Source organism: Anthonomus grandis, chromosome 8, assembly GCF_022605725.1.
Source record: "Anthonomus grandis grandis chromosome 8, icAntGran1.3, whole genome shotgun sequence".
Classification (NCBI taxonomy): domain Eukaryota; kingdom Metazoa; phylum Arthropoda; class Insecta; order Coleoptera; family Curculionidae; genus Anthonomus; species Anthonomus grandis.
In genome coordinates, this window is record NC_065553.1 from 10,093,710 (window position 1) to 10,119,568 (window position 25,859).

The window sequence follows — 25,859 nt, forward strand, 5'->3', positions numbered from 1 at the left end:
TTAGATAAAGAGCCTGTAAAGCAGTCCTATTATAGGCACATATTTTGTACTAAATTTAACTTGAAGTTTCACAAACTCCATTCGAATACATGCCGTACATGTGACCGTTTAACCAATTTAATAAAAAACGGGACGGAGTCCCAGAAACAATATAAAATAGAATACGACTTACATCTTAGAAAAGTTAAAAGTGTCAAAACTAAAAAAAAACTTAATATTGAGTATGGGATGCAAAGTTTAGGAAAAACTCGAGTGATTTGCTTTGATTTGCAAAAAACCTTACCCACGCCAGTAGTTACCACGACCAAGGTGTACTATTTACGACAGTTGTGGACGTACAATTTTTGCATCCATGATATGGTTAGTGGAATATCACCGATGTTTATTTGGAATGAAACAATATCTCAGAGAGGTTCACAGGAGATAGGTTCCTGCTTACCCCATTTAATCTGCTATAGTGATCAATGTGGGGACCAGAACAAAAATGAAAATATTGCAAAATTGTTTATGTAACTGGTGCAATCTACCTGCCTAGAAAAAATTGATCACAGGTTTTTTGAAATTGGGCATTCATACATGGATTGCGATCGCTCATTTGGCCATATTGAGAAAGTTAAAAGAACTTTTGTATCCGTTTTGTTCCACAAGATTGGACCAAAATTATAAAAAAAAATCTAAAAAATTCACTGTGTACGAAATGCAAAAAACTAATTTTGTTTCATTTGAATATTTTAATAGTCTAATGATTGACCCTAAAAAAACACTGAAAAAAAACCGATAAAGTGGCGTGAGATAGTGTGGTTCCAATTCAAAAAAGAAAACTTTTTTTGTTTTTTGTACAGTAATGTAAGAACTTCTTACATTCCTATGAATCAAAGCGAGAACTGCTCAATGCTTAAAACCGGAAGACCATCTTGGTCGCTAAATGACAAAGTATTTAAGAGCCTATATCCCACTCCATTGAAGATTCCGTACCTAAAATGGGAAAATTTAAAGCAACTTCTCTCTTTTATCCCACCCATTTATCATGATTTTTATTTAAATATGCCACATGAGATCAAAGGAAAGAAAAGCTCTAAGAAAAAAAAGTCAGAAGACGGTTCTGGTTAACGATGAAGAAAATACAGAACTGGATGAAGACAACGACAGTATCGTGTCAGATTACGATGGTTAGATATATTTTAGTTTTGCTGTAAATTTCGATAATTTGTTGTATAATAAAGGGTACGATTTTATAAAAATAGAATTGTAGCTTTTTTCCTGACTAAAATTTTCCAAAGTGCTCAGAACCATAAGGATCCAAGTGACATAAAACCAGTGAACTTTAGATTTTTTTAATCTCTAGTATACGGTATTTAAACTAGTTACATAAACCACATTATTTTATACAAAAATCATTTCTAATGTATTTAAATCAAATTTACAATAATCAATTAAATTTAACCTTAATTATCTCAAGACAGTGGCAGACGCACTTAGACCCTTATGATTCTAACCCCTTCAATTATAAGAAACTGGCTCAAACTTTCTAATGCCGTAGATGTACGAATTGTAACTTATATTTAGACAGAGCCTAGCACGGTTAATACAAAGTTTGTATTTTTTAAATGGACCACCTTGTATACTAAATGAAAAATCTTCTGTTTTCAATAATATATATAAATTTTAAGGGGGTCAATTATTGGCTTCCCTGTACATTTTATAGAAAAAATATAAGATAACTTTTTGAAGAGACCAATCTGGCAAACCCTTGTGCAAAGTTTCAAAAAATTTTAATAAGCGAATCTTGAATAATTCAATTAAATGTAATTGCAAAATTAGCAAAGTTTCGGTTCAGGTAAAACCAAACGGGCACCAGTAAAATGAATATTGTCACTGACGTGAGGAAAAGTGTCAATAAATCAGTGACAGTCGATATTTGAAAACAAGTCTGAATTATTCAATCGACGAAAAAATAGATATAAATATTTAATATAACTTCATCGTTATATTAAATATAAGTTTAGATAAAAAAGTAATGTTAACGTGTCTTACTTTGAATGTATGGTTGTGAGATTGATAAAACGAACAGAAAACATTTCTTGTATTCGGCTGTACGTCAGATTTGACAAAGCCTTATAACAAATTGTTTGCTGGTGGCTGGTGTCTGGTTTTACCTGAACCGAATATATTGGGTAATTTTGCAATTATATTTAATTGAATAATTCAAGATTCGCTTATTAACATTTTTGGAAACTTTGCACGAGGGTTTACCAGATTGGTCTTTTCAAAAAGTTATCTTACATTTTCTCTGTAAAATGTACAGGAAAGGCAATAATTGACCCCCTTAAATGATACATGATACTTCCTATGTTCCGTTCGGCGACACACCACCCGGTATAACATGTTAATATTTGGTTTACCTTTTTTGAAATATTTACAATAAAAAAAAAAACTCCTAATTGCTGTGAAACGTTTTTTTTTCATCACAATAACAAATATTGTTCGTAACCGCCATTATTTTTAATACAGTTTCTATATTCTTTATTTAATTTCACGAAAGCGTTAGAAATAAACTTTAAAACAATAAATAAAAGGATGTTCTTCATTTAACTAGTTCATACATCTTTGGATCCTTCCCCTTAAATCCTTCAGTTTTTACTTTTTTTTTTCATAAACTTTAGCCCTGGAAGTTCCAAGAAATTCGGATCTATTGGAAAAATAACTTTTCAGAAGCAGAACTGCATCTCCCGAGAAGCTCACAAAACTATGTGTAGTCTAATAAGATTAAAGCTGTACATTTTTTATTGTCCCTGGCCTAAATTATATTACCAGTTATGTTAAACGTAGCTGTAGCGCAACTTAAACCAAGAAGAAAGCCAGATTGACAATCGGTCAGAATGTTGTAGCTTTTCAAATGATATAGATCGAACTTTTCACAAAATTGCAAGAATATTTATGGATCTTAGTTGTTAAAGATAGAAACATGATTTCTGATGATGATCTTTTTTGTTTATGTGATGTTACTATTTTAACTGTTGTATTGTGGAAATTATTATAAGAAAGCGAATTTATAACTTATTTAACAGTGTGATCATTCTTAATAAATAGATCTTTGCCATCATAAAAATATATTTCAACTTCATTACCCCCATGGTGGTTTGCGTTAAATCTTAAAATTATGTAAAATTTTGCGATTTAACAAATTATTGAAAGAGCTTGCTGCTTTTTAAGAATTCAAATCAACCTATAGCGTAATTATCGGTAGTTCGCAGGCTTCTGAACTGGACTTTATTGCCTCTGTCAAATAAGTTAAGTCACCTGTCAACGTCAAAATTTTACCGAAACATCAAAGTCAAAAGTCAAAACATAGAAACTGTCAGTGTTGTGTTTTAAATAAATTTTCATTTCCCAAATTTCTATAAAACTACCCTTGAATTCATTCGCGGAATAGTCCCGAATTGCTCCTAACCTTTAATAAACGGATAATGGCTACTAACATGGACGAGGAGCAGGCACTCCGGGAGTGCGAGAGTTACGTGCAGCAGCACAATATTCAACAAATTTTAAAAGACTGTATTGTCCAGCTTTGCGTGAATCGACCCGCGAATCCCATTTCGTTTTTGCGAGAGCATTTTCAAAAGTTGGAGAGGGTAAGTGACCCTATTTAATGCATACAATTTTTATACCCCTAGTCTAAACGGAATGTACCTGTATTCCAATAGGTCAGTAAGAGTTTTTAGTGCTTTTGCATTGAAATTGTCTTGAGTTCTTTTGTTGCCCTAGGGCTATTATCTTATTAGTTGAGCCTCTATTATAGATATGCGGAGTAAGAATAATATAGAATTAGTATAGATATTGCACTCAAATAATTTATACTATGGAATAAAGTCATAAACAACTGTTCATAAAGAGAGTTTTTGTTTTCCTATTTTGTTGCAATAACTTTATACCCAAGGAAAAGCCTCACCTTCATGTGAGAATAATTTTGGTATCTATGGTACTCTTGATACTACTTAACGCATCCAGAGATTTGCATTTTTTTGTTTATAACATTCAATGATAATTACCAACATAGATGATTGAACAATATACATATATGTTTTAATTTGATGCTATCATTATTAGGAATTATATGCTACTATTTTAGAAAATCTTGATTTCATATTTTTCTAAAAATTTATTAGCAAATAATGGCCACTGTGAAATACATTTTTCATAAGTTGTATTTACTAATGGAGTTGTTACATTTTAGCTAGAGTTACTAATTTGTGAGACCATTCTAGGAAAAAACTGTAAGGTGTCAGGCATAGAAAAACATGTTAGGTCATGACATGCTTCATTTTTTCATTTCATATTTTTTAGTTTGTGTGTTTCTTTTAAACACTTTACAATATTTTGACAAAATCATAACACTAAATTTTAATTCAAAACTTTACATAACAGTTTATATGAAATAATTTATCTAAGAATGTCACATAATAGAATGATATGAAAATTAGGCTACGGCAACAACAAATGAAGAACAGAAATATGAGTCTGATGATAAGTAAATTTTTTAATTATTTTTATTGGATATAACATTGTTTATATAGGTATGTACTTTTGTTTATTTATTTACAAATTTTTTATGGTTTTTATTATCCTTTTCGTTTTGTGTTTGAACTTTTCATTATTAAATTCAGTGATGGATTTACTATAAAGGTGACATAGGCCATGGCCTGGGATGGTAAAATTTAGGGCAATTTAAGTATGGAAAAAGTATATATTTTTTGCATTGCATTGGACATGTTTGTTTCAATTCTCTATTTTAAACTGGAGGGCTGAAAAATCATGTTCTACCTTGAAACTTGTTTAAAACTATCATCAATTTTCATTGGGGAAAGACAAGTTAAATGCTCATGTATTATTGACAGTAGTCAGATTTGTTCTTGTCAATAGATTGTTAAAAAATTATCCATATCAAGACGCAAAAACCTGTGAGTGTGAGTTGGAAAAAGGGGTTTTTGACTTGGCTGTAATAATTTGCATAAAATAAATGAGATTCTGAACTTTGTTTGAATATTAAAATTTGTAATCCTCTTAAAATAATATTATTATAAGTGGTCTTATAATAATATTGATTGGTGGTCGCTTTCACATGTATTTAATTTTTTTTTGTCAATGGGAGGTATATTGATAGATCAATGATAAGTATTTTACAATACATGATTTTCTGAATATTCAACAAACTCAATGTCAATGTCTCTTTAGTAGAACACATTATGTTTTTTTTCTTGGACTAGATTGATGGGTGCTCGATCTGAAGAATAAATATAAATGGTGTTGCACTTGGCATTTGTATAAAGTAAATTAACTTTGGAGAAATTCTGCATAAGTAAATAGTGTTTTAGGAATGTACAAAATTTGTAATGGAAAACCCTTTTCATAAATAACTTAATAATAATAATAATAATATCATTTATTTCCTCAGTACAAAGCAAATATACATACATAAAATTCTCTAATGGAAGAAAAAGTCATATTTACAGTTCAAAAGAAGAAAAAGTACAAATATTATAAAAACATCTTACATACATATACATGTATCTTACAAACATATAAATTATTTAAAGTTCACATTTACAAATCCAACTAATTATCTAGTTCCAGAAAATTAAGCACCAATACAAACATTTGCTGTTGGCAATTCTAGGAAAACAACTCTTGAGACTTTTCTTTTAAATCTAAATATATTTGGGGCATTTGGTGTATTATGGTGCAAGTGATTATCAATCTTACAAGCCTTGTAAATATCTATATTTTTTTATTATTTTTCTGATAAAATGTTGTTTGGTGAGCATCTGGCAATAAAAGGTCTCGCCTATGGGTATTATATACCTGGACAGATCTGTTTGCTTGGAAAATTGGTTTATTTTTATACACATAAATCCTTATTTCAAGAATGTAAACTACAATCAATGTAAGGATTTTATTCTCTTAAAAGCGCCCTGCACGACTCTCTAAATTTAGTATTACTAATAATCCCGATGGCATACTTCTGAATAAGAAATACACTTGAAGCTAGAGGACTTAGTCCCCAGTGTGTGTGAATCCCATATCACATAATATCGACACTTGTTTATTTGTATGTATATTTTAGACTGTTTTATCAGGACCATCATTGCCTAAAAACAGAAAAATTAAATTTTAGTTAATTGCATATATTAAAAAGTTATTACATAATATTTTTCAAACTCTTGGGATAAATTAAACTAGCCAAATAATTAATTAAAAAAACTTTATGAAAATTTAAAGAATTTTTGAAGATTTTGATAAAATTAGTATATTTTGATAACTGTTTTTGTTCTTTGTTATTATTATTTTGGCAGTTTTTTGCTGTTATTAATATATAGGTAGTTATTGAGCACTTTAAAATTAGCTATTTAAGCATTTTTTCATAATGTTCCATGTCCCTTTGTCATATTTGTTGGAAATAAATAATCTATGTTAGTACAAAGTCACAAACATAGTAAACATTAATGGATAAATTAACGAAATTATTCTTTCTATATTATATATTATATTTTAACCAGTTCAATAGGAATTAAAACTAAAACAATTCGATTTATCAATTTTAAACATATTATTCATATATCTTGATTATTTCATCCTATTAAAAAGATGCGCATTCCACAAACAAAAAGGTCATCCCTCGTTCAACCCCCAAATCGCCCAATTGTGCTTACGTCATAGTTTTCCCAAAGACTCATCTCGCGTTGCCTGGGAGACCTGGCGACGATGTCAGATCATCTTTTTAAACTTCATTATTTTAATTTGGAGTGAGGCTATGACTAAAGACAAAGACAAGATCCCTTTAATGGAATCTTTTTTGTAGTTGTGAGTAAAAAAAAATGCAATTAAAAGTAACGGTTGGCACTTTGATAAGGCTTAATTTCAATTTTAAATTAGTTTTATGTCGCAGTTAAGCTATTATAGGCAGCTGAGGAAACAGTTTTTCCTGATCTTAACCCTCTTATTTTTATGATTATATGTTAAATTAAAAAGGTCGATTTTTTATGACAAAAGAATATACTTGAACTAGCTCTACTTCTCTCCTATTAAATTTGTTTACAAACTTACAAATTCGTGTACTTTTTTTTACAGTTTTATTAAATTATAATTCTTCTGTCCGTTAACAGAGAATTAATTCCCTGCCCAGCGAAACATTTGGCGAACTTAGGCACCATCGCGTTTTTTATTCCCAGTTTCGCGTGTCATGAATTCGGCCAAGTGCGGGGTCCGGATTTTCCCTGAAACCAATTTCCGGGATCTATCCGTGCGGAGGGTTGTTCTTCCCTAAAAACTGGGATATTTTATTTATTATTTGTTATATATTGCAAAGAATGATCTGAGCCGCCGGGTTATTTCTCGTTGTTTTTAGTTTCTATTATTTTCGAGCAGAAGATATAGAAATAGACATGCCTTGGATACCAGTGGTAAGTGGTTAGTAGGTATGTAGAAAAAGGATTTATGCATGCCAATAAATCACACACAACATTCATGATTGTCCAAGAATATCCATGTATATACATTGTATAGTAAAAGCTTATTTTTCTTCAAATCAAGCTATATAATATATACGAATACTAAATTTGAATATATTTTTTAATGTGTTTATTAAGGAGTTCAGTAGCTTTCACTTAAACTTAGGATATAATATACCGCGTATAAGATTACTATATGGGAAGTAATTGTAATATGATCCTCCTCAGACCTCTGTGTGTGACATTTCCAAGTGGTAAAAATACTTCACTATTAATCATTTATACTAGTTCATAAAATTACTACCAGTTTTTAATATCCCTAATTAATAGAATAGTTTTAAAATGTTTAAACACAGTGGTATAGCCACAATTATACAAATATTTTTACCAATACCCTACAAAATCTACTTTTCTTATTATTTATTGTATATAAAGTTACATTAGGCGATTTGATAGGTAGTAATGAAACCTCATTATAAGGAATGCTTGCCTGTATTATTGGCACATTTTAACACAGTAATGTAGTGTTGTAAAAATCCGGATTAATTCAATATCCGGACAGCATTGATTCGGATGAATTGAAAATTCGGTTTTTTCATCCGGATGAATTCATCCGCTCGATGTCTCGCCCGTTCGGCAAATTATGCCATGTTTCGGGCTCGATGCTCGACCGTCCGATAAACGTTTTTTATAGCTGTTTTTCGAATATAAGGTATGCATTATGCAACCCATTAGACATTTCGTTTTTACGCATTTCTACATGATGTTAAAACTAAAATAGTTAATTATGTATGTAATAAATCAAGTGTATTTTAAACGATGCAAAATATCACTACAAAAATGCTTTATTTACAAAAAAGTTTGGGCGTTCTCATATTGTCTCTTATGTTTCTAAATGAGTACAATAAGGATAAATAAAGCAATAGGTTTACACAAGGTGACGCGACGATATTGCCGATTGCCGGGTTATTTGTCCGGACGATTTAATTCGGATTCTCTTAGCCGGTGGAACGTGGAACTTCGTGTCACTTCGCGCAAGCTTTTATTTCATTGTCGGTCGAACGAACGGGCGGCGTGTATCCGGACGATTTAGATATCCGGATTGATTCGGAATAATTTGATATTCGGATTGAACGGACGATTAATCCGGACTCTTCGCATCACTACAGTAATGATCCGAAACCTTTTCTCAAAACGGCTAAAAATTTGGCCAAAAAATAATAACATCAATGCCAACAGCTGTGCTGGACCCACAGTCACCTGGTCTAAACCCGATTGAAAATATCTGGGATATTGTCAACGGAAAAATGCGTGATGAAAGTTTTGAAAAAATGTTAAAGTTTTGTATATAAAAGATTTTAGAAACCAAGTGAACACCCATTTTGAAAATTGCCAACTATTTTCTAATACTCGGCTTGGTTGACAGAACATGTAACAGCATAAAAAGCGTTAATAATAGATTATTTCAGTAAATTTTAATAAAGTTGGCGAAATTAACTTGGTTGTTAGTATTTTTCAGATGGTTTCCATCTTATGCTCTTCAGTATTGTTTCATTATGAGCCAGTATTGCGCGAAGTAGCTTGTGCCCAAGTCCAGTAGGTTTTACAAATGATTTCAACTAAACATATCTTGTTTAATATAATAAAAAAGCTTTTTAGATCTTGTTTTGACACAGGATTGTTCTACTGAAGTAAAGCACTGATTTTAGATTTTGGTTCCTCCAGTAGTTCATCCGCCTATTTTTATGAATAATTTGAATGCTGCACCAGCCAATATCAAGGATCGCTTTGGATATGAGGGATTCTACATATTTGACGCTTTTGTCCTGGTCACTTGGGGAATTTCATAACCAACATGTTCATTGCACTAAATAAATATTTAGCCAGGTTTTGGTCTTTTGTCAAGGTCAAGCGAAAGACATGTTCCTTTCCCAATAGCCTTTAATATTTAAATAAGACTTAGATAATATTTAAATAAGAGAAGTTCTTCAGGTGCAGAAATCGCTAATGTGTTTGCCGATTACTTTTTAATTGTATAGACACATACAAATCTTAATGTTCCTGCTCTTGAAATATCTATTTCCAACATATTTATTCTCACCATATTATTTCTGATTTCAGACATATTCAGTAAGCTGTCTTCTCTTGACACCAACAAAGATCAGGACCATATGGAATACCTACACTTTTTCTAAACGATTGCAGTTTTAACCTATCGACAATTACATCACATCTTTAATCTATCTTTTCAAACAGTGGGTGCTTCCAGATTTTTGGAAGGAGAGCTCTATTAAGCCTATCTTTGAGTAAAAAAATTCAGAGTCTCTATTACTAATTATCGTCTAATTTGCATAGGCCATTCACAAGGTTTTTGTAAGTTTGCTGTGACTTTCTATCCCTGACTGTTAGATCATATGTTGCTTCATAAGCTTGAGCTGTTTGGGATTGATGAAATTTTACTGTCTTAATTCAGGTACTACTTACCCAATAGAAGGTCACTCCTTTTCAATGTCATCATAAATGATATTAATTAATGTTTTACTTGCTGCAATTACCTACTTTTTGCAGATCATCTGAAGCTAAGCTGTTTTGTCAAGTTATTCCAGGACGGTAAAACACCAGAATATAATCTGGATAACCTATTTGATTGGTATTTGAGAAATGGTGTGCTACTGAATCTAAAGGTTAAATTATGACCTTTATTCGCACTAGCGGTTGTATACAATACAGTCACCTACAACATTAATCAATAGCCTCGACTGAGTCTCTGGTATCAGGGACCTTGGTGTTGCACTGGATAAAAATCTCCAATTTATTGTTCATTTGGATAATGTTGGTGCTAAGGATTCTCAGATTGATTGGATTTATTAGAAGAAGCACCCTTGAATTTATTGATATAAATTTATTAAAAATCCTCTACTGTGCCCTTGTGCGTGAGGATGCACTAGAATAAGGAATTCATATTGACAGCCTCAAATTGAGAACAAACTCTTAAAACTTTTAACATATAGGTTAAATATTTTAATTGCTAAATATGGTCCCTATTACAGCATGTCATCAAAGAAGAGACCTCTTAACCCTTAGTCCTCGTCCAAGTAGGTAACTGCTTGGAAAAATTGATTTGCATGTTCCATCAAGACCTCAAGAGGCAATATTAGTTTTCAACGTCAAATTCACCATACTAATTAGGGCTTGAGTAAATTTATCTCTAGAACCACCAGACTAGGTCATCAACATTCTGAAATTGACTGCTTTGGTTCTAAACATACATTTCCGAAACATGACAGCATAATTTATTTGCCCATATATTTATTGTTAAGTATGGTTTATTTAATTAAAAATTTTAAGCAATTAATATTACACTGTTCTTATATATTTATTTTTTTTAGATATTTGATTAATTTTACATAATTTGTAATTGGTATTTGATTGTCGAATCAAATCCTGTGGATAACGCAAGTATAGGGTTAACTGAGCCCTCTTTCACGATTGTACTCTCTATGTTTGTTTTAATAACTGGTTTTTAAATAGCAAAACCAAATAATAATCGTGTATTAGGGGGTTTTGTTCTTGGCGCTTTATTTAAATGATTTTGCTAACATTTAACACCTAAGCCTTTGCAGATAAGTGGTGTTATTAGATACGGTCCTTCTGAACGTATTCTAACTAAAAATGAAAGCGAACACAGACTAAAATTCAGATATTCACTAAATCCTTCTGATATAATAAAGTTAACTTAGACCAAATAATTTGATTCTCTTGCAAAAATTCGGGGAATGATTTTGAATCCTAAATTTTCATGATAACGGCATTTTCTCAGAAACATGCTATTGAAAAAATTAAGTAAAATTAGGAAATTAATAATTATAATTGACCAGTAGTATACAAATATTGTTATCATTCATTTTAAGTTCTTGGTATCTTTTGAAGATTAAAAAAAGTTTACAGAAAAATATTAAACTGAAATTCTTTGAAATGTTATATAAAATTTAAAAACAGTAAAACGAATCAAGGGTTCGTTTAAGAAAAACGTGAAATAAAAAAAAAACAGTATCGGTATTGCAATTAAAAAGAACAATTTAACAGTTTTAATATATTTTATTGAAAAACAAACATTTAACTTAACAAATATTCAAAATAAACTTAGGTCCGAATAAACATAAGCAATGCGTTTTATAAACTATATCTCAAAAGTATAAACAACAAAAATACATCTATTTAAACCCTTAAAATTAGACATCAACATTTTTTTGTTTCATATTTATTTAACTAAGACTTATAAGTACATGGTAAACACTTTGATATTGTAAAATTAAGCTTTAGAACAAAAAAAAGATTTAAAGTACACAAAGTGCATTTTAAGTGATAATTTTGTTAAAAAGTTAGGCATATTTCAATATTAAATACACCGATCCTAACGCACTACTCTAAATAATGAATATGATATAAAAATCTGTTAAATATAAATAGATATCTGTATTTGTTTTAAGCATCACTAAAAAATCCCTGTTAGTGGTATGTGACTTATGTAAAAGATTCGTTTTAAAATTATTAACAATCACAGTTGCAAGTACTGATACATTTTTAATTTGGAATTTTCAACATCTGTAAGGCATCATAATTGCACAATTGACATAAATTATTTACTAATTAATGATGGAAAATTCCAAATGTATTTTATGTAGACATAAGTACACTTTTTAAGGCATTACGGTTAGTTGCATTATCATAATAAATATATTATTTACATACTTTAATAAAACTAATGCATAACAGATAAATTAACATTGAAAAAACATTGACTTAAGTTCCCTTTTGCAAAAAGATAAGTAGTTACAAAAAGATTATACAATTTTTATTTACAAAACAACGTTTTACAGGATCCTAAGAGCTTTTAAATGTACACAAATTTATATTATCAACAAATAAGAAAATCCTGATTATCACATTTTTTTGATATAGTAACTGTTTCAGTAACGACTTATTGGTCTTAAGTTGTAAATGATTATTACTTAATAATTTGTTGTGACAATATAATCCAAAAAATCACACTTACATGTCAGACATTATTATTAAAATTCTTTGGTAATATACTGACAATATTTTGAGGCAACATATTTTATACCTGGTTCAAAGATGCTATAAGCATTTTTAAAATTAGGCACTATCTTGAAAATATTAATGGAAATAAATACTTTTTACAAAAGTGGATATTTACAAAATTTAAGTAGCAAAAGTGCACATCTTCTTAGCTTAAGGTAACTTTAAGGTAATCAAATTGATATGTTAGGGTGAACTATCCCTTAACACATCTATAAAAAGTTTAATTTTTTAATATAATATACCCCTAATCTACACTACCCCACCAAAGCTATTTTTGTTTATGACTAAAAAACTAGTATACTGTCCTGAGACAATTTGGACTACTTGATAGGATCACCATTTTTTTTGTATACTTTTTAAGGCAACTAAATATATAATTAAGGTACTCTAATATGCAGGAAAAATATTTTTTAGGAGGGATACAAATGAACATTTAACACTGCCTGCAATGTTTGCGTTGACCTACATACTTATACCGTATTTATCACGACAGTGCCCCAATGTATTCGGGTTTCCATAGTTGGTTATGGAAAAAGTTGTTAACAATGGCGAGATTTCTGTCATGGTCTGGTCCCATCACCGGGGCGATTGTTACGCCATCTGGTACCATAAGCCCTAAGGGAATTAGCGGGCTTTCTGACTGTAACTGTAATAAAAAAAATTAAAGAAATTAATCAATGGATTGAAGGATCAACTAAATCGTTTCTTGTGTTTAATAGATTTATTTGGAAAAATCGAAATAGTCAGGGGGGAAAAGTATTAACAGACAATTAAATGATAATTTAGATATTTATTTAAAAAATATAGCAAACACTGCTGAACATTAATTTGTGAAAAACGCAAGCATTCATGATAGTAAACTATGACAATCTAAAGAAGTAAAATATCGAAAATTCGAAATAACAAAATTTAAAGAAAAGTTTATAGAAAAGAAAAAGTACATCTCAACATCTGCTTGACATGCTCGGTAGGATTTAAGTCAGGGGATTGCGCAGGCCACGGCAAGACTTATATATTATAATATTGCATTTATATATTCAAATATTGTGCTGTTCCAAGAAGTTTCTAAAGGTTTTGGCAAATTGCGAAGGTGAAATTTTCAAGTTTCAACACTTTTTAACTCTGTAAATTCGGTAGCATGTGGATAAATAGTGGGTTCCAGAATTCGATCCCGACATTTATTTGCTGTATCGAAATGTCAGCCCAAATCATCAAAGTTTCGCCTTGGTATCTGTGAACTTCTTAAATGGTTTGCAAGCGAGACGTGTTGACAAGTGTTTGCCACAGCTTTATTAAATCAGGACGTAAACCAAACCAATTCTAATGTCCTTCGGCTCATCCTAATCTTGCGCGATTCGCACGGGATAGTACTGGAGCTCTAACGGGACGTCTGGCATAAATATTGCTTTTATGTAACCTATTGCTTATTACTTGAGCAGTGACAATAACGCCATGAACATTTTGAAGCTCAATCTTCGATGGTTTCAAATATTGTTTTTTTCAGTTGAGATAGTTTATTAGGCAAATAAACCATTAAATAATCATGAGTTCATGTACCATTTCCCCCTTGGAGAGTCTTTCATTAAAAATATCTTTTTTCGTTCTAGGCAGGTTACACAACTACGTAAGTTTACAAAAATCTTTCTCCCAGATAGTTTTTTTCAATTTGTTTTAAAAAATGCTAATAAATAGAGTAACGGTTCGAAAAAAACGCAATGTGATGAACTACTTGATGGTAAAAACAACAACATTACTTATTTTCATTCGAGCCAAAAAGAAAAACTCACTTTTATTAATAAGATTTTTGTAAATACTAGAGTAAATCACGTGAAAAATTGGTAACAAACTTCTTAAAATTATTTTAAATCCCAAAAACGTTAATTAAAATAATTCTATGGCATGCAAATTTAAAAAAATAATGGTCCTCAAAAATATTAATGTTGATTCAAAATTCTTACGATTTATATAAAAAATTAGTTTTGAGGTAAATTGCAGATTATCTTTACTTAAACAAGGTTATACTTACATCACTCCACAGATTTTTCTCTTTCTTAACTCTTTTGGCCAGTGGAGGTTTAGTGTCCGTATCTGAATCGCTGTTAGACTCGTCCTCTAAGGTTATATTTAATTCGCGTAACTCTTCAAGAGATTTTTTACCTAAAATGCTTGCTAACCTCTTCGCGGAGCTTGTATCTGACGTTGTTGATTCGTTGTTATTCAATAACTTTTGCTCCAATTTAATATAATTTGGCCCGCCTTTTAATATATTTGGATCCACTTTTATATGTGTTGCGTTACTAAAAATATATATTTTTGACTTAGTTTAGTTACATAGTTTGATGCTTACCTTGGTACATAAAGACTTAGGTTCGAAGGCAGGTTAAACTGAGATTTTAGACTTGATAAGGTTATGGTGTTGTTATTCCATAGTATATTGTTATTGTTGTTTGTTTCAAAGCTTTTGGTAAGTTGTTCCTTCTTCTCATCTTTGTCTTTTTTACTTCTAAGAAAAAAAAATTGTTACAACAGTTTATGACTAAGGTTATAAATCATACCTGTTGTGACTTCTGTAACTATTCAACCCTAGGCTAGATATCAACTTCTCCCTCTGTAGTCTCACTCTTTTTGTCGTTATCACAAAGGCACTTACGAATGCTTTTTGGCATACTTCTACGGATCTTCCTGTAAAAAATATCGATTTTAGTAATAAGAATATTTATAATTTTATTTCTTTACCTTCTTCCAATAAAGGCACTAAGTACTTGCAAGTGATCCTCCTAGGAGGTCGCCCGGTCCCCGTCGTTTCTGGCAGGTTAAGTCTCGCTCTCAGGTCCATGTTTTGCCTAAGAAACTGATTCTGACGATCGGCTTCTCCCAAACCGTAGAAATGCTGAAACAGACTATTTCTTGCTTCCATTGGCACCAATTCGTCGCATTTGTGGGGACATTGGCATAGTTCATCTAAAAGAAGATAGAAATTATTATACAGGGTTTTTTATTTTATGCTTGGGAAAGTAAAGTTAAATGAAACACACAAGATATTCAGAGGAGACGAAATTTTTATTTTGTTTTAAAGATTGAATCATTCCATTATATGTGAAACACAATATCATTTAAACGTCCACCGCGGGACCTCTGACAAACTTCAATCCTTTTAAGAAAATTTTCAATCACTTTTCGGCACATTTCAGGTGATATCTCGGCTAGAACTTCACGAATGTTGGCTTTAAGTTGTTGAAGAGTTTGAGGGCTATTGGCGTAGACACGATCTTTCGCATAGCCCCACAAAAAAATCCAAAGGTGTGAGATCACAGGATCTTGGGGGCCAATAGATATCACCTAATCTTGAAATTCAACGTCCTGGAAACTTCTCTTGCGAAAGAGCTCGGTTGGCCTGTGTTGTGTGACTTGTGAATTCTTGAGAAATGTTCTCAGGACCCCCTCCACTGGCCTATTCTAGGGTTTGAAACGCGGAGATTTAAATCGATAAATAGTTCAATTCTTAATTTTCCTTTTTTTTTGGATTTTATCATATCATAAGGAATTCGAAGTTGTCGCAATTATTATTATTAATATAATCTTTCTTGTGTGTTGCCGGCTTTTGGATCAATTTTCAGTTTTTTATATTTTACAGAGGTTTGAAATAGTTTTCCATTTTATTACCGGTTCTTTATATATTAATTAAGTTTGTGAGATAATTAATAATGTTGGGTTTTTCAGACCTTTAAAATCATTTTTATTTTCAGGAATCAATTTTTTATTTCTATACAATTTCTAGTATTTTTTTTAAAGATTCCAGGAATTTAAAATATTGTTTTCTTTTTTCCAGTAACTTTTCTTTTTTATAAAAAATGTACATTTTTCATCTGAGTTAAAATGATGTTTAAAGTTTTCCAGCCTTCCGGAATAGTTTTTTCACCTTTTTCAGGAATCTTCATGATTTCCAGGGTTTCAGAATAATCTTTCATGCCTTCCAGGAATACCATGTAATTTTTAAGTAATTAATATAATAATAATAGTCCTTATTCAAGTATAAGTATACAATGAAAAGGCACGAGTGCATTTGAACATAATTTGTTCAGCTGATACACTTATCCTTAAGAAGAAGTAGACATACACTCTTTCAATAAAATAAAAAAGATCCGAAAACTAAGAAATTCAAAAAGATTTTTTTTTTCTATAATCTATCATAAAACTAGATGATGTGTAGGTACAAGATTTGATTATTGGCGGAATTAGCTATGAATTTGAGACATCGTTTTTAATATGGTTAGAGAAAGCTGACAGAGCAGACTTGAAAGGCAGAAAATAGACTATTAAATACTTTAGCCACGTCATAAGTAAAAGATCTCTCAAATTTTGCGGATTGATGTCTAGGTATGACGATCCCATCGAATCGGAAATTAATGGTATTGACCATCTGTCCTGAATGTAATGTTTTGAAGCAAATATTGAAGAGACTTTAACTTTATTATTTTATTATACAATACACATCTATGAATGAAACGTCTCTGTTTCATATTTACCCAACCGGTGGCCTCTAGTTTGTCTACGGCGAATACCATGATTAAGTCTTCAACAATATTTTTGAACTCATTCTATTTTCTCACAATAACCTGCAGTTAAACAAGGACAATAAACAACACCACAATGATTAAAAACAGAGAGGACCTTTAAATCGCATAAAACATTTCTAGTTTTTTGCACATAGAAATGTATTTTTCAAACCTTAATTCGTTATCTGAAATTGCCAAAAGTCCCAAATGTTTTCAAAGGAAGACTTTCAATAGGCCTGCCAAAAACATCACAAAAGATTTACTTGGGTTCACGTGAAGAGCATGCTCCTCAGAAATTTTGTATAGTGTGTTTAGATTTTCAATTACTGAGAGACAACTATGAGCCAGTAGGGAGGGCGAAAAAGAGTGATATATTTGAGTGTCATCTGCATACTTTTGTATTTTGCAGTGTTCTAAATATTTAGGAAGTTGGGAAGTATATAAAATAAAAAGAGTTGAAAACACCTGAATTAACGCCAAGATAATATGATTTATTGCCATTAAAAACCACCCTTTGCTGGCGAATCATAAGATAATTCTGAATTAATGATTGAATTCTGATGAAAACCAAGATAGTCCAAGACTAGTAATAACGTATCATGATCTATGGTATCAAATGCCTTGGTATAATCGAGTAGAACCAGAATAGTACAATTACCTTCATCAATAGATCTGAAAATGTCAGCCGTTACTTTAAGAAGAGCCGTAGCACAACTGTGACCTTTTCGAAATCCTGCTGCGTAGCGTTATTCAAAAGTTTTTAAATTTTTTATGTCTGCCAGGATTTTCACATAATTTTTTACATACATGCTTGGAATTGAAAATAATTTTTAATTTTGTTCCAGGCACTTCACGCCCCTTTGCAGTAAAGAGTGTAAAGACCTGTCCCTTAAAATCCATATAAAGCGATTTTTGGCCCCTTTTATTATGAACATATAAATTATATATTCAAATCACCTTCTGAGTAACGCTTTTTTTTCATAACCTTAAGGCAAACCGCCAACATTTTTTAGGTCACTATATAAACCAAAGCATAGCAGCATTACGCAGGGCTTTAAAACCGCTTTCACAAATCAACCTGCCGTTATGGTTCTGGTATAGTACCAAGGCCCGTATATACCGGTGATGGCACCGATTTCAATGCGGCGTTTGTGCCCAAAAATTCTTCGTCGTACGTCTGACGAATTTCACCGCTAACAATCGCGCGTTTATTTTGTATTAAGGCACTAATAGAAATCAAAACAAGGATAACTTGTCGCCTCTTTAAACGTATTTATAACCGGTTGAACCATCACGAATTCCTATTAGAAGAATAATGGTAAAAATGTCCCAAGATCGACTAACATACTTGGCGAATGGCCTTAAGAGTCCATAGAAAAAGGCCTTTGTCTATTTAGATCAATGTCGAACGGGTACTAATGGTACTATGGGTACTCGACGCCAGGCCAAGGTGAAAGCTAGCCTACCAAAACTATAGGATTTTTTTAAATAATACAAAGTTTATTTTATGGTTTTTATTGACTAGTTCGTTTAGATATGATTATGTTTTGATTTCGATGCATGAATCCTTGGAATGGGTTTCGTAATGCACGTTATGCAATTTATATGTAAGAAAAGACACAAGAAAATGACATAATTGTGCACTTCGGGTGGACAAATTAAAACAAGCAAAAAAGTTCTAAACGTCTGGGATTTTGAACTACAGATTTTTTCCAGAATACAAATATATAATTTAATAATAATAAAGGTAATAAAAGTAATATTTGGTGGTTAGCATAATCAGATTTAGGCGTTATACAGGTGTTATTCAGGACATGCGACACGGAATATTATGGCTATAGGGTAAAAAAAATTGGGATTATCAGAGGTGTTCCAGAAACATATCAAAGGTTAGGATTACTTTAAGATTACTCCTATTAAGTTCTGTTTTTTTTACCATATTTGTACCACTGACGAGCACAAAACTATTAAATTTTACATTTCATTTGTAAAAAAAATTACTATTTTATAGAGGACGTTTAAAAATTAGGTTTAAATGAGTACAGTTTTTACAGGCAATAAGGTGCTTAATATAAATGGAACTCCCTATATTTTATATCACCAATAAATGTGACAATGAATTCTTTTTCGAATTGAATCAGGCAAAAAATAGCAATATTTTAAATGCAATTTTTTAAAAACTTAAAACATCATATTTTATAGCAGACGATAACAAATTGCCATGTCTATTATTTTCTTGTATTTTTTTTTCGTTTTATTCATTTTTTGGATGTAAAAGTAACTAATTTATGGCGGGTAATCAACTTTAAGTTTAAATAGTTACGGCTTTAGAGGTACAATGACATGATAAGTTTAAGCTATATAACACCCGATTATAATTATTGATTACAGCATGCAACACAATAGATTAGCGATAGCTGACTGTATTAGCAATGTATCTATTTTCAACTGACTATTATAATACATCATACTTAAGAAAAATAAAGAAATAACAATAACAAAATATGCTCAAAATGATGACCATCCGATTGCAAACATCGACGGACCCTCTTTTCAAGATTTACAGCGACTTTTGATAGCATTTGTGGAGTAATACGTTGACAGGCTTCTCTTTGATGTTTCTGCATTTTGAAACACCCTGTATGTCATAAAAATAATTTTAAAAAATTCATCTGGAACGCCTCTGAAATTCCCAATTTTAACATTTTTTTTTTACCCTGTAGTTTAGCCCAAATATTCCGTGTCGTATGTCGTGAATAACCCTGTATATCCACAAAAATAGTTTTAGTTTTTTTATGCAAAAACCGTGCATCGAGCAAAAAAGGCCAAGAGGCCAGCCAGATATGCTACAAAAGATATAAAGAATTAAAAAATATTTTTTAATTGCAATAAAAATTTGTGGCATACAATTTTTTTTTCAAGATATTCAGTTGGAAGCTTGTATAGAGGCGGATATACAATTTAAATAACTGTGTATCGGAAAATGGCTCTGGGTGTATAGAAACTGCCTACCAATTTTTGAAAAACATTCACAAGGGTATCAAATTTACTGATACAAAAAGTTTTTTTTTACAACTTACTGATTTTTTACAAAATCGAAACGTGTCGACTTCATCCAAAGGATATGTACCTGCATTTTAACGCAATAATAAAAAACACCCTTGAATACATAAAAAAAAACATACAATAATTATTAATACAAAAAGTAAAAAATTTCGAAGTTCCGAGTATATAACTAATTAGCACATTGCTAATACGAGCAGTATTTTTTTTACAAAGAGGTCATGTCGATACTTTACGTCGTTAACGTATAAAAACCAAAAATAAACCGTATAACAAAAACTCCTAGCATAGTGTCATCGTCGACAAAAGTGACGAAGCCAAAGCGAACGACGCGAGATCCAAAAGGCTCTGTTCGATGAAAATGAGGTCATTAGGTCTTTAAATAATTAAAAAGTGTTTAAGGTCGTTTTTTCCTTTCTAAAATGGCCGGTGCGATGCGATATATGGTGGATATTATGTGTATTATTGGACGTGTGGGTTTCCCCACTTTTTGACCATAAAGGTGCGTTTTGTAAGTTTACGAATGTGGCTGTATAACTGCTACTACGTAAGAATCTATTGCAACTTGTGACCAACCATTGGCGTACCTTAAGAAGGGCAGATCAAATTTTGTTTTTTACTAACAAAAAAAAACATTTTAAAGGAATTTTTCTAGTACTACCATAGTCGTTGAATTATTAATGGCTGATGTGAAATGGTCTCAATCTCACTTTTTTTTCAGTAAATACGAAGTATAAGTAAACAGTTTTCACGAGAAGTACCAAGAAGGTATATTACATGTATCACAATTATCAAAAAATTTTGGCAAAGTAATAAATGAAGAGAAGTGTAAACAAACCAAGAACCAATCAAAGAAAACCTATGAGATCAAGTCTTCCTATCTTACTTCAGTGAGAACAGAAAGTAAAGATTGAGATTTGCAAGAGATAGAATATATTATAACATTATCAGTTTATCTGATCTTGAATGATGAAAAATTGAAAGCAGTGCTGTGGATTTTATTTTATTTTCATATCTATTAAATGAAAGTCATTTTAAACCGAGATCAGAAATGTAAATATTAGAAGACCTGCTTCAAGGTACAAATGGCGGGGCGATTGAATTTAAAGAATTTTAAAGGTATCTATGGAATGAATCCATAAAAAATGAATTTGGAAACCAAAGAACTTCGATGAAATTTATAAAAAAAAGGTTTTATTTGATTAGCTCTATATTTCACTAATTTATTCTGAACAGACATAATTAATCCTTTTAATCGTTGGACCTTTGGTCCAAAAGACGAAACGTCAAGCATCATTATAATGAAAGTGGGCAATATATTTTAAAGTAAAACTAGGAAAAAATAAACCGGCTTTTTAAATTTTTGATGTATTCTCCGTAACTTATCGGAAATATCATTAAAAAACTTTGCCCTTAATCAATATAAAACATTAAACTAAATATATTTGAAGCTTTTTAAGCGTTCAATATATGATTTTCTTAAATCTAGAAAATTTATTATATTGTACATATTTTTAAGATACTGTTTTAAAAAATTATCTTTTTTTCATGTTTATTTATAATATTCTTCATTAACTCAACTTGTTTCTGTGTGCTAGTACCCCGAGGATAATTAAATAAATATTTTATTCAAATATACTAAATGTTCCACGGTATTCATTAAAGCATTAATACTTTTTAAATTTTTATTACATATTAGGACTAATAAACATGAAATAATTTGCTTGTAAATTTGTGAAACAAGCAAATAATACTAGGAATTCATATCGTATACATATTTGTATTTTATGATATTTATTAGGAGTATATAGTAATTAAAGAGTCTTCTAAAATTTAAACAAACTTTTATTATTAAACATTTTAAATTAAAAAAAAATAGGTCATCCTGTAAGTGGGGGTCACCAATAAACCTGATATTCGATAAGTATCGATACATACTAAAGATACAGACACAATCACAAAATGCTACAAATATTTCAGCTTATTATGAAACAGATATTACAGAATTTTTTTTAGAGTAACCTATTATAAAAGCTTTTTGAAAAAAAACGATTTATACTATAAACAAATTCATACATATTTATATTATGGTTGTAAAGTCCGGATTTAATTCAATAAACTAACAGGAATTTTTTATGATTCAACTGACCCCTGAACCCTTTACTACGCCACTGATGCGATTACCTTGTTAAGTACTGGGTATTTCTGATTTCTGATTCTCTGGGAACGACGTATCTACAACTAGCCATACAACAACCATATGGCCTTGAGTCCACTTTTCGTATTCGTAATGTGTTATTTAAGGCATGTTTGTTATTACATTTCTACGTATAAGCCTTTTTTAGAAATTACGGGGAAAAACTTGGGATTTTTTTTAATTGACAAAACATAGTAGTTAAGTCTGGCATTCGAGCGGGTCATATTTCATATTAAACGCACGTAATAAAACAACAATAAAACTCTCTGTCAATGTCAGATCGGTGTCAAGTGCAAGAAAAGCCTATTTTATTATTAAAAATTCACGTGTTATATTCGGTCAATTATTTGCTTTAGATAATCACGGTTGTTATTATTATGTTATATATTTTTTCATGGTACAACGGTCGCCAATGAATAATTGCAAGCACGTACGGTATTGTAAATAATAACGTACTACATACACGTTTAAACAAATATCTGTGTTGGGGAAAAACTCCGTGTGAGGCATGCGTCAATGTTTTTATTTAATTGAAAAAAATTTTTTTTTGATGGCAATAATAGAAATTAAAATTATTATGCGGTATTTGGGAATCATTCAATAAAATGTTACCTTGAAATCCTAGGTACCGAATCAATTAAAGTAATTCTAAATTGAACGCTGGTAGTTAATTAAGTGGTAATTTATATAAAAAAATGTTTTTTTTTAAAGTTGCATTTAATTGCTTGTTGTATGCTCTGATTTCAGTTTAGATTAATAAAATTAGTTAGATACTCTTAGAACTAGATACTCTTAAAATCTTCAAAAATAATAATTCTGGTTATGATGACTATAAAAGTGTTAGTACACCCTAACAATAGTGGCCTCAATGTCCTTTCATTCCTTTACTTTTGGCAGCGATCTTGCGCGACTTCTTAAAGGCATTTGATCTAGTGTGGTGATTCCTAATTGGTTCGAGTCTTGTTTGTGCAAATAAAATGTGTAACAATTGTGGTGTGTCTCAAGTCTCCACTCGTTGGAATCCTCTGGTTTCTGATCTACATAAATCATCTGACTTTTCTTAGGGTCAGGGGACACAGCAGTTTTGGATATAATTAAAGCCTAGAGTAACAAACTAGATTCAAGATCAAAATTTTAAACTTTTAAGTGTTCTCTCTAGCAAAATTCCTTTAAATTACAATATATGATTTTCTTTAATTTTGATGATCATAGGTATCAGATACCTAAACAAACCGATATTAAAAACATTTTTTCTTCAATTTTTTTTCGTACGGATACAGTGATTTTCTTAGGATTGTTTGGAAGTTTATCTATTCAGTTGAAATCAATATATTCCCCGTGAAATTTCCTTAAATAGAAGTATTCCAATAAGTAAGATGACAAAATTGACGTGAATGAACCTTATCAATATAGTCAGTAAAAAATCACGTTCTCATTTACCTTGTTTATTTCAACTTTTCTGAATCCGTTTTAAAACACATATTTGAAAAAAGTAATTTAAAAGTTCTTATTAGTGATGTTAGCGTGTTAAATAATTTATTTTAATTAAGAAAATTAATTAATTTTAGTTACCGCAGCAAAATTCTTAACTAACTAATTCTAACTCTAAGAGTTTTTTGAGGATCTCTCTCAAAGAATTTTTAGATTGCAAAGTTAAATGTTTTTCCCTAAATAGTCTCCATTTTGGGTCTATACTTTTATATTTTTGGCTACATAAGCTGCATCATCCATAACCTTATTTCTTTGGAAAAATATTTCAAAACTAATATTAATATACTACGTTCTGGCCATCAAATATCAAATTATGTGTCATTTCACCGGTGCATTTATCATTATTGCATACATTAAATGATGCGTCACTTGTGAAATGCTACTCATGAAATTATTTTCTGATTTCTTTCTGATTAAAAAAAAAGATTCAGATCAAATAATATTTGGGATTGAGAATCAAAAGGTTGCCTAAAATTACACTGCAATTTCAAGGTCTATATATTAAATGAATTGATATTATGATGACTCGCCTCAAACTAAAGATCAGGTTTTTAATATAAGTGGATCAAAATTAGAAAAGAATTAATAACAACTGTAGAACTGTCCTGAGAATTAAGTGTAGAACTTTTCATTAATGGTGGACATGGAATGATAGAGATCTGTTTTTGAAATGTAACTGAAAAAATACCCAAGGCTTAACAAAACAAAAAGAAATAAATTTTGTCCTATAAATAAAAAACAATTTCAGAACAATTCTTCAGTCACAGGGAGTAGAATGGCTAATAGAAACATGGAATTGGGACACATTATGATGACCATGATCTTCACTTTATTCCGTATTTTCAAAACGGGCAATAATCAAAGGGCGAAGTTCTTAAAATGAATGAGAGAAACAAACCTTAAGAAATATTCCTCAATGTTTCATTACAAAAATTTGCAACATATCATTCCGATCCCAAATATTGGGATTTGCTTTCTATTTCTATGAATAAATGAAACTATTCGGTTAATAGATTGAATATTTGTGCCTAAAGTTTTATTTTATTTTGTAACTCAATAAGCCTTATAGATTAATTGAATACATTCACGATAAAATACTGTATACATGTTTCAGGCATAAACGATCACCAAAATTCCTAATATATAAAAAAAAAAACGAAGTGCAAGTAGGTATATCTTCTCAAATAACTAAGTACTATTTATCTCCAATACAAATGCCATTACCTATCTATCATCCTCAGTTTTCCTGTGATATCAGTTTTATTCATAATGCATTCAGATAACTGAATTCTACAATATTCTTTTTTAATGCACCGTTAATTTTTTATCAAATTTAAATTAAAAAATTAAATATAAAAAACAATTTGTCGCCGCAGGTGCGAATTAACCAAAAAAAAAGTGATTGCCAATTACTGTGTATTCTCAATGCAATAAACAATTCAGATTCATCTCCGAAAGCGAAGAACAAGAAAAACGCGACCTTACCGCAGAAATTGGACGGTACTGTTAGAACTAAAGTAGTACCACTCCGCCTAGTGGTTTCAAGGATGTTAAAAGTGAATTTATACGATGGTGACGACTGATTTCAAGTAATCAACTAAATGATTAAAGAAGAACTGAAAAAGGATTTTCTATGCGTATGTTTTATGACAGTTTTTTTTGTAGATTTGTGAAGAAATTATATGCAATAGCAAAAGTGGTTTGTTTTGGAATTCCCAGAGGCTTGCCTTGATTTAACTGGGAAAATCGCAATTATTTATAACTTTTGATCTACTAGTTAAATAGGAAATTAATAAGACAACCTCTGGCCTCGATAATAAAGATGCTACATGCTAGGAAATACGAAAGATTGGCCCTCAAAAACAATGTTTATACGTATTGGGCTTACGTCACTAAGCGTCATTAAAATTTGTTTTCGCGTTATCGCCTTTTCTATATAGCATT

General features: G+C 30.7%; 2 protein-coding genes across 4 annotated transcripts in view; one reads left to right on the plus strand and one right to left on the minus strand.

Moving 5' to 3' along the window:
• Nucleotides 1–25,859, minus strand: part of LOC126739100 (uncharacterized) — a 232,541-nt gene that overhangs the window by 191,866 nt on the left and 14,816 nt on the right. For 2 of the 3 annotated variants that reach the window (XR_007661550.1, XR_007661551.1), the window contains exons 2-6: nt 15,345–15,569; nt 15,164–15,290; nt 14,956–15,111; nt 14,635–14,905; nt 13,015–13,254 (exon numbers count right to left, since the gene is read on the minus strand). Coding sequence is in view for 1 of the 3 variants with exons in the window: in XM_050444628.1 (XP_050300585.1) it covers nt 13,093–13,254; nt 14,635–14,905; nt 14,956–15,111; nt 15,164–15,290; nt 15,345–15,569 (941 nt within the window). In the remaining 2 variants the exon portion in view is untranslated. Of the gene's footprint in view, nt 1–12,391; nt 13,255–14,634; nt 14,906–14,955; nt 15,112–15,163; nt 15,291–15,344; nt 15,570–25,859 lie in introns of those variants that run through there. The other variant, XM_050444628.1, reaches the window with a different exon arrangement.
• LOC126739099 (cAMP-dependent protein kinase type I regulatory subunit) overlaps nt 3,348–25,859 on the plus strand; it is an 89,702-nt gene continuing 67,190 nt past the window's right edge. The window contains exon 1 of the mRNA XM_050444624.1: nt 3,348–3,632. Coding sequence (XP_050300581.1) covers nt 3,468–3,632 — 165 coding nt within the window. The 5' untranslated portion in view covers nt 3,348–3,467. The remainder of the gene's footprint in view (nt 3,633–25,859) is intronic.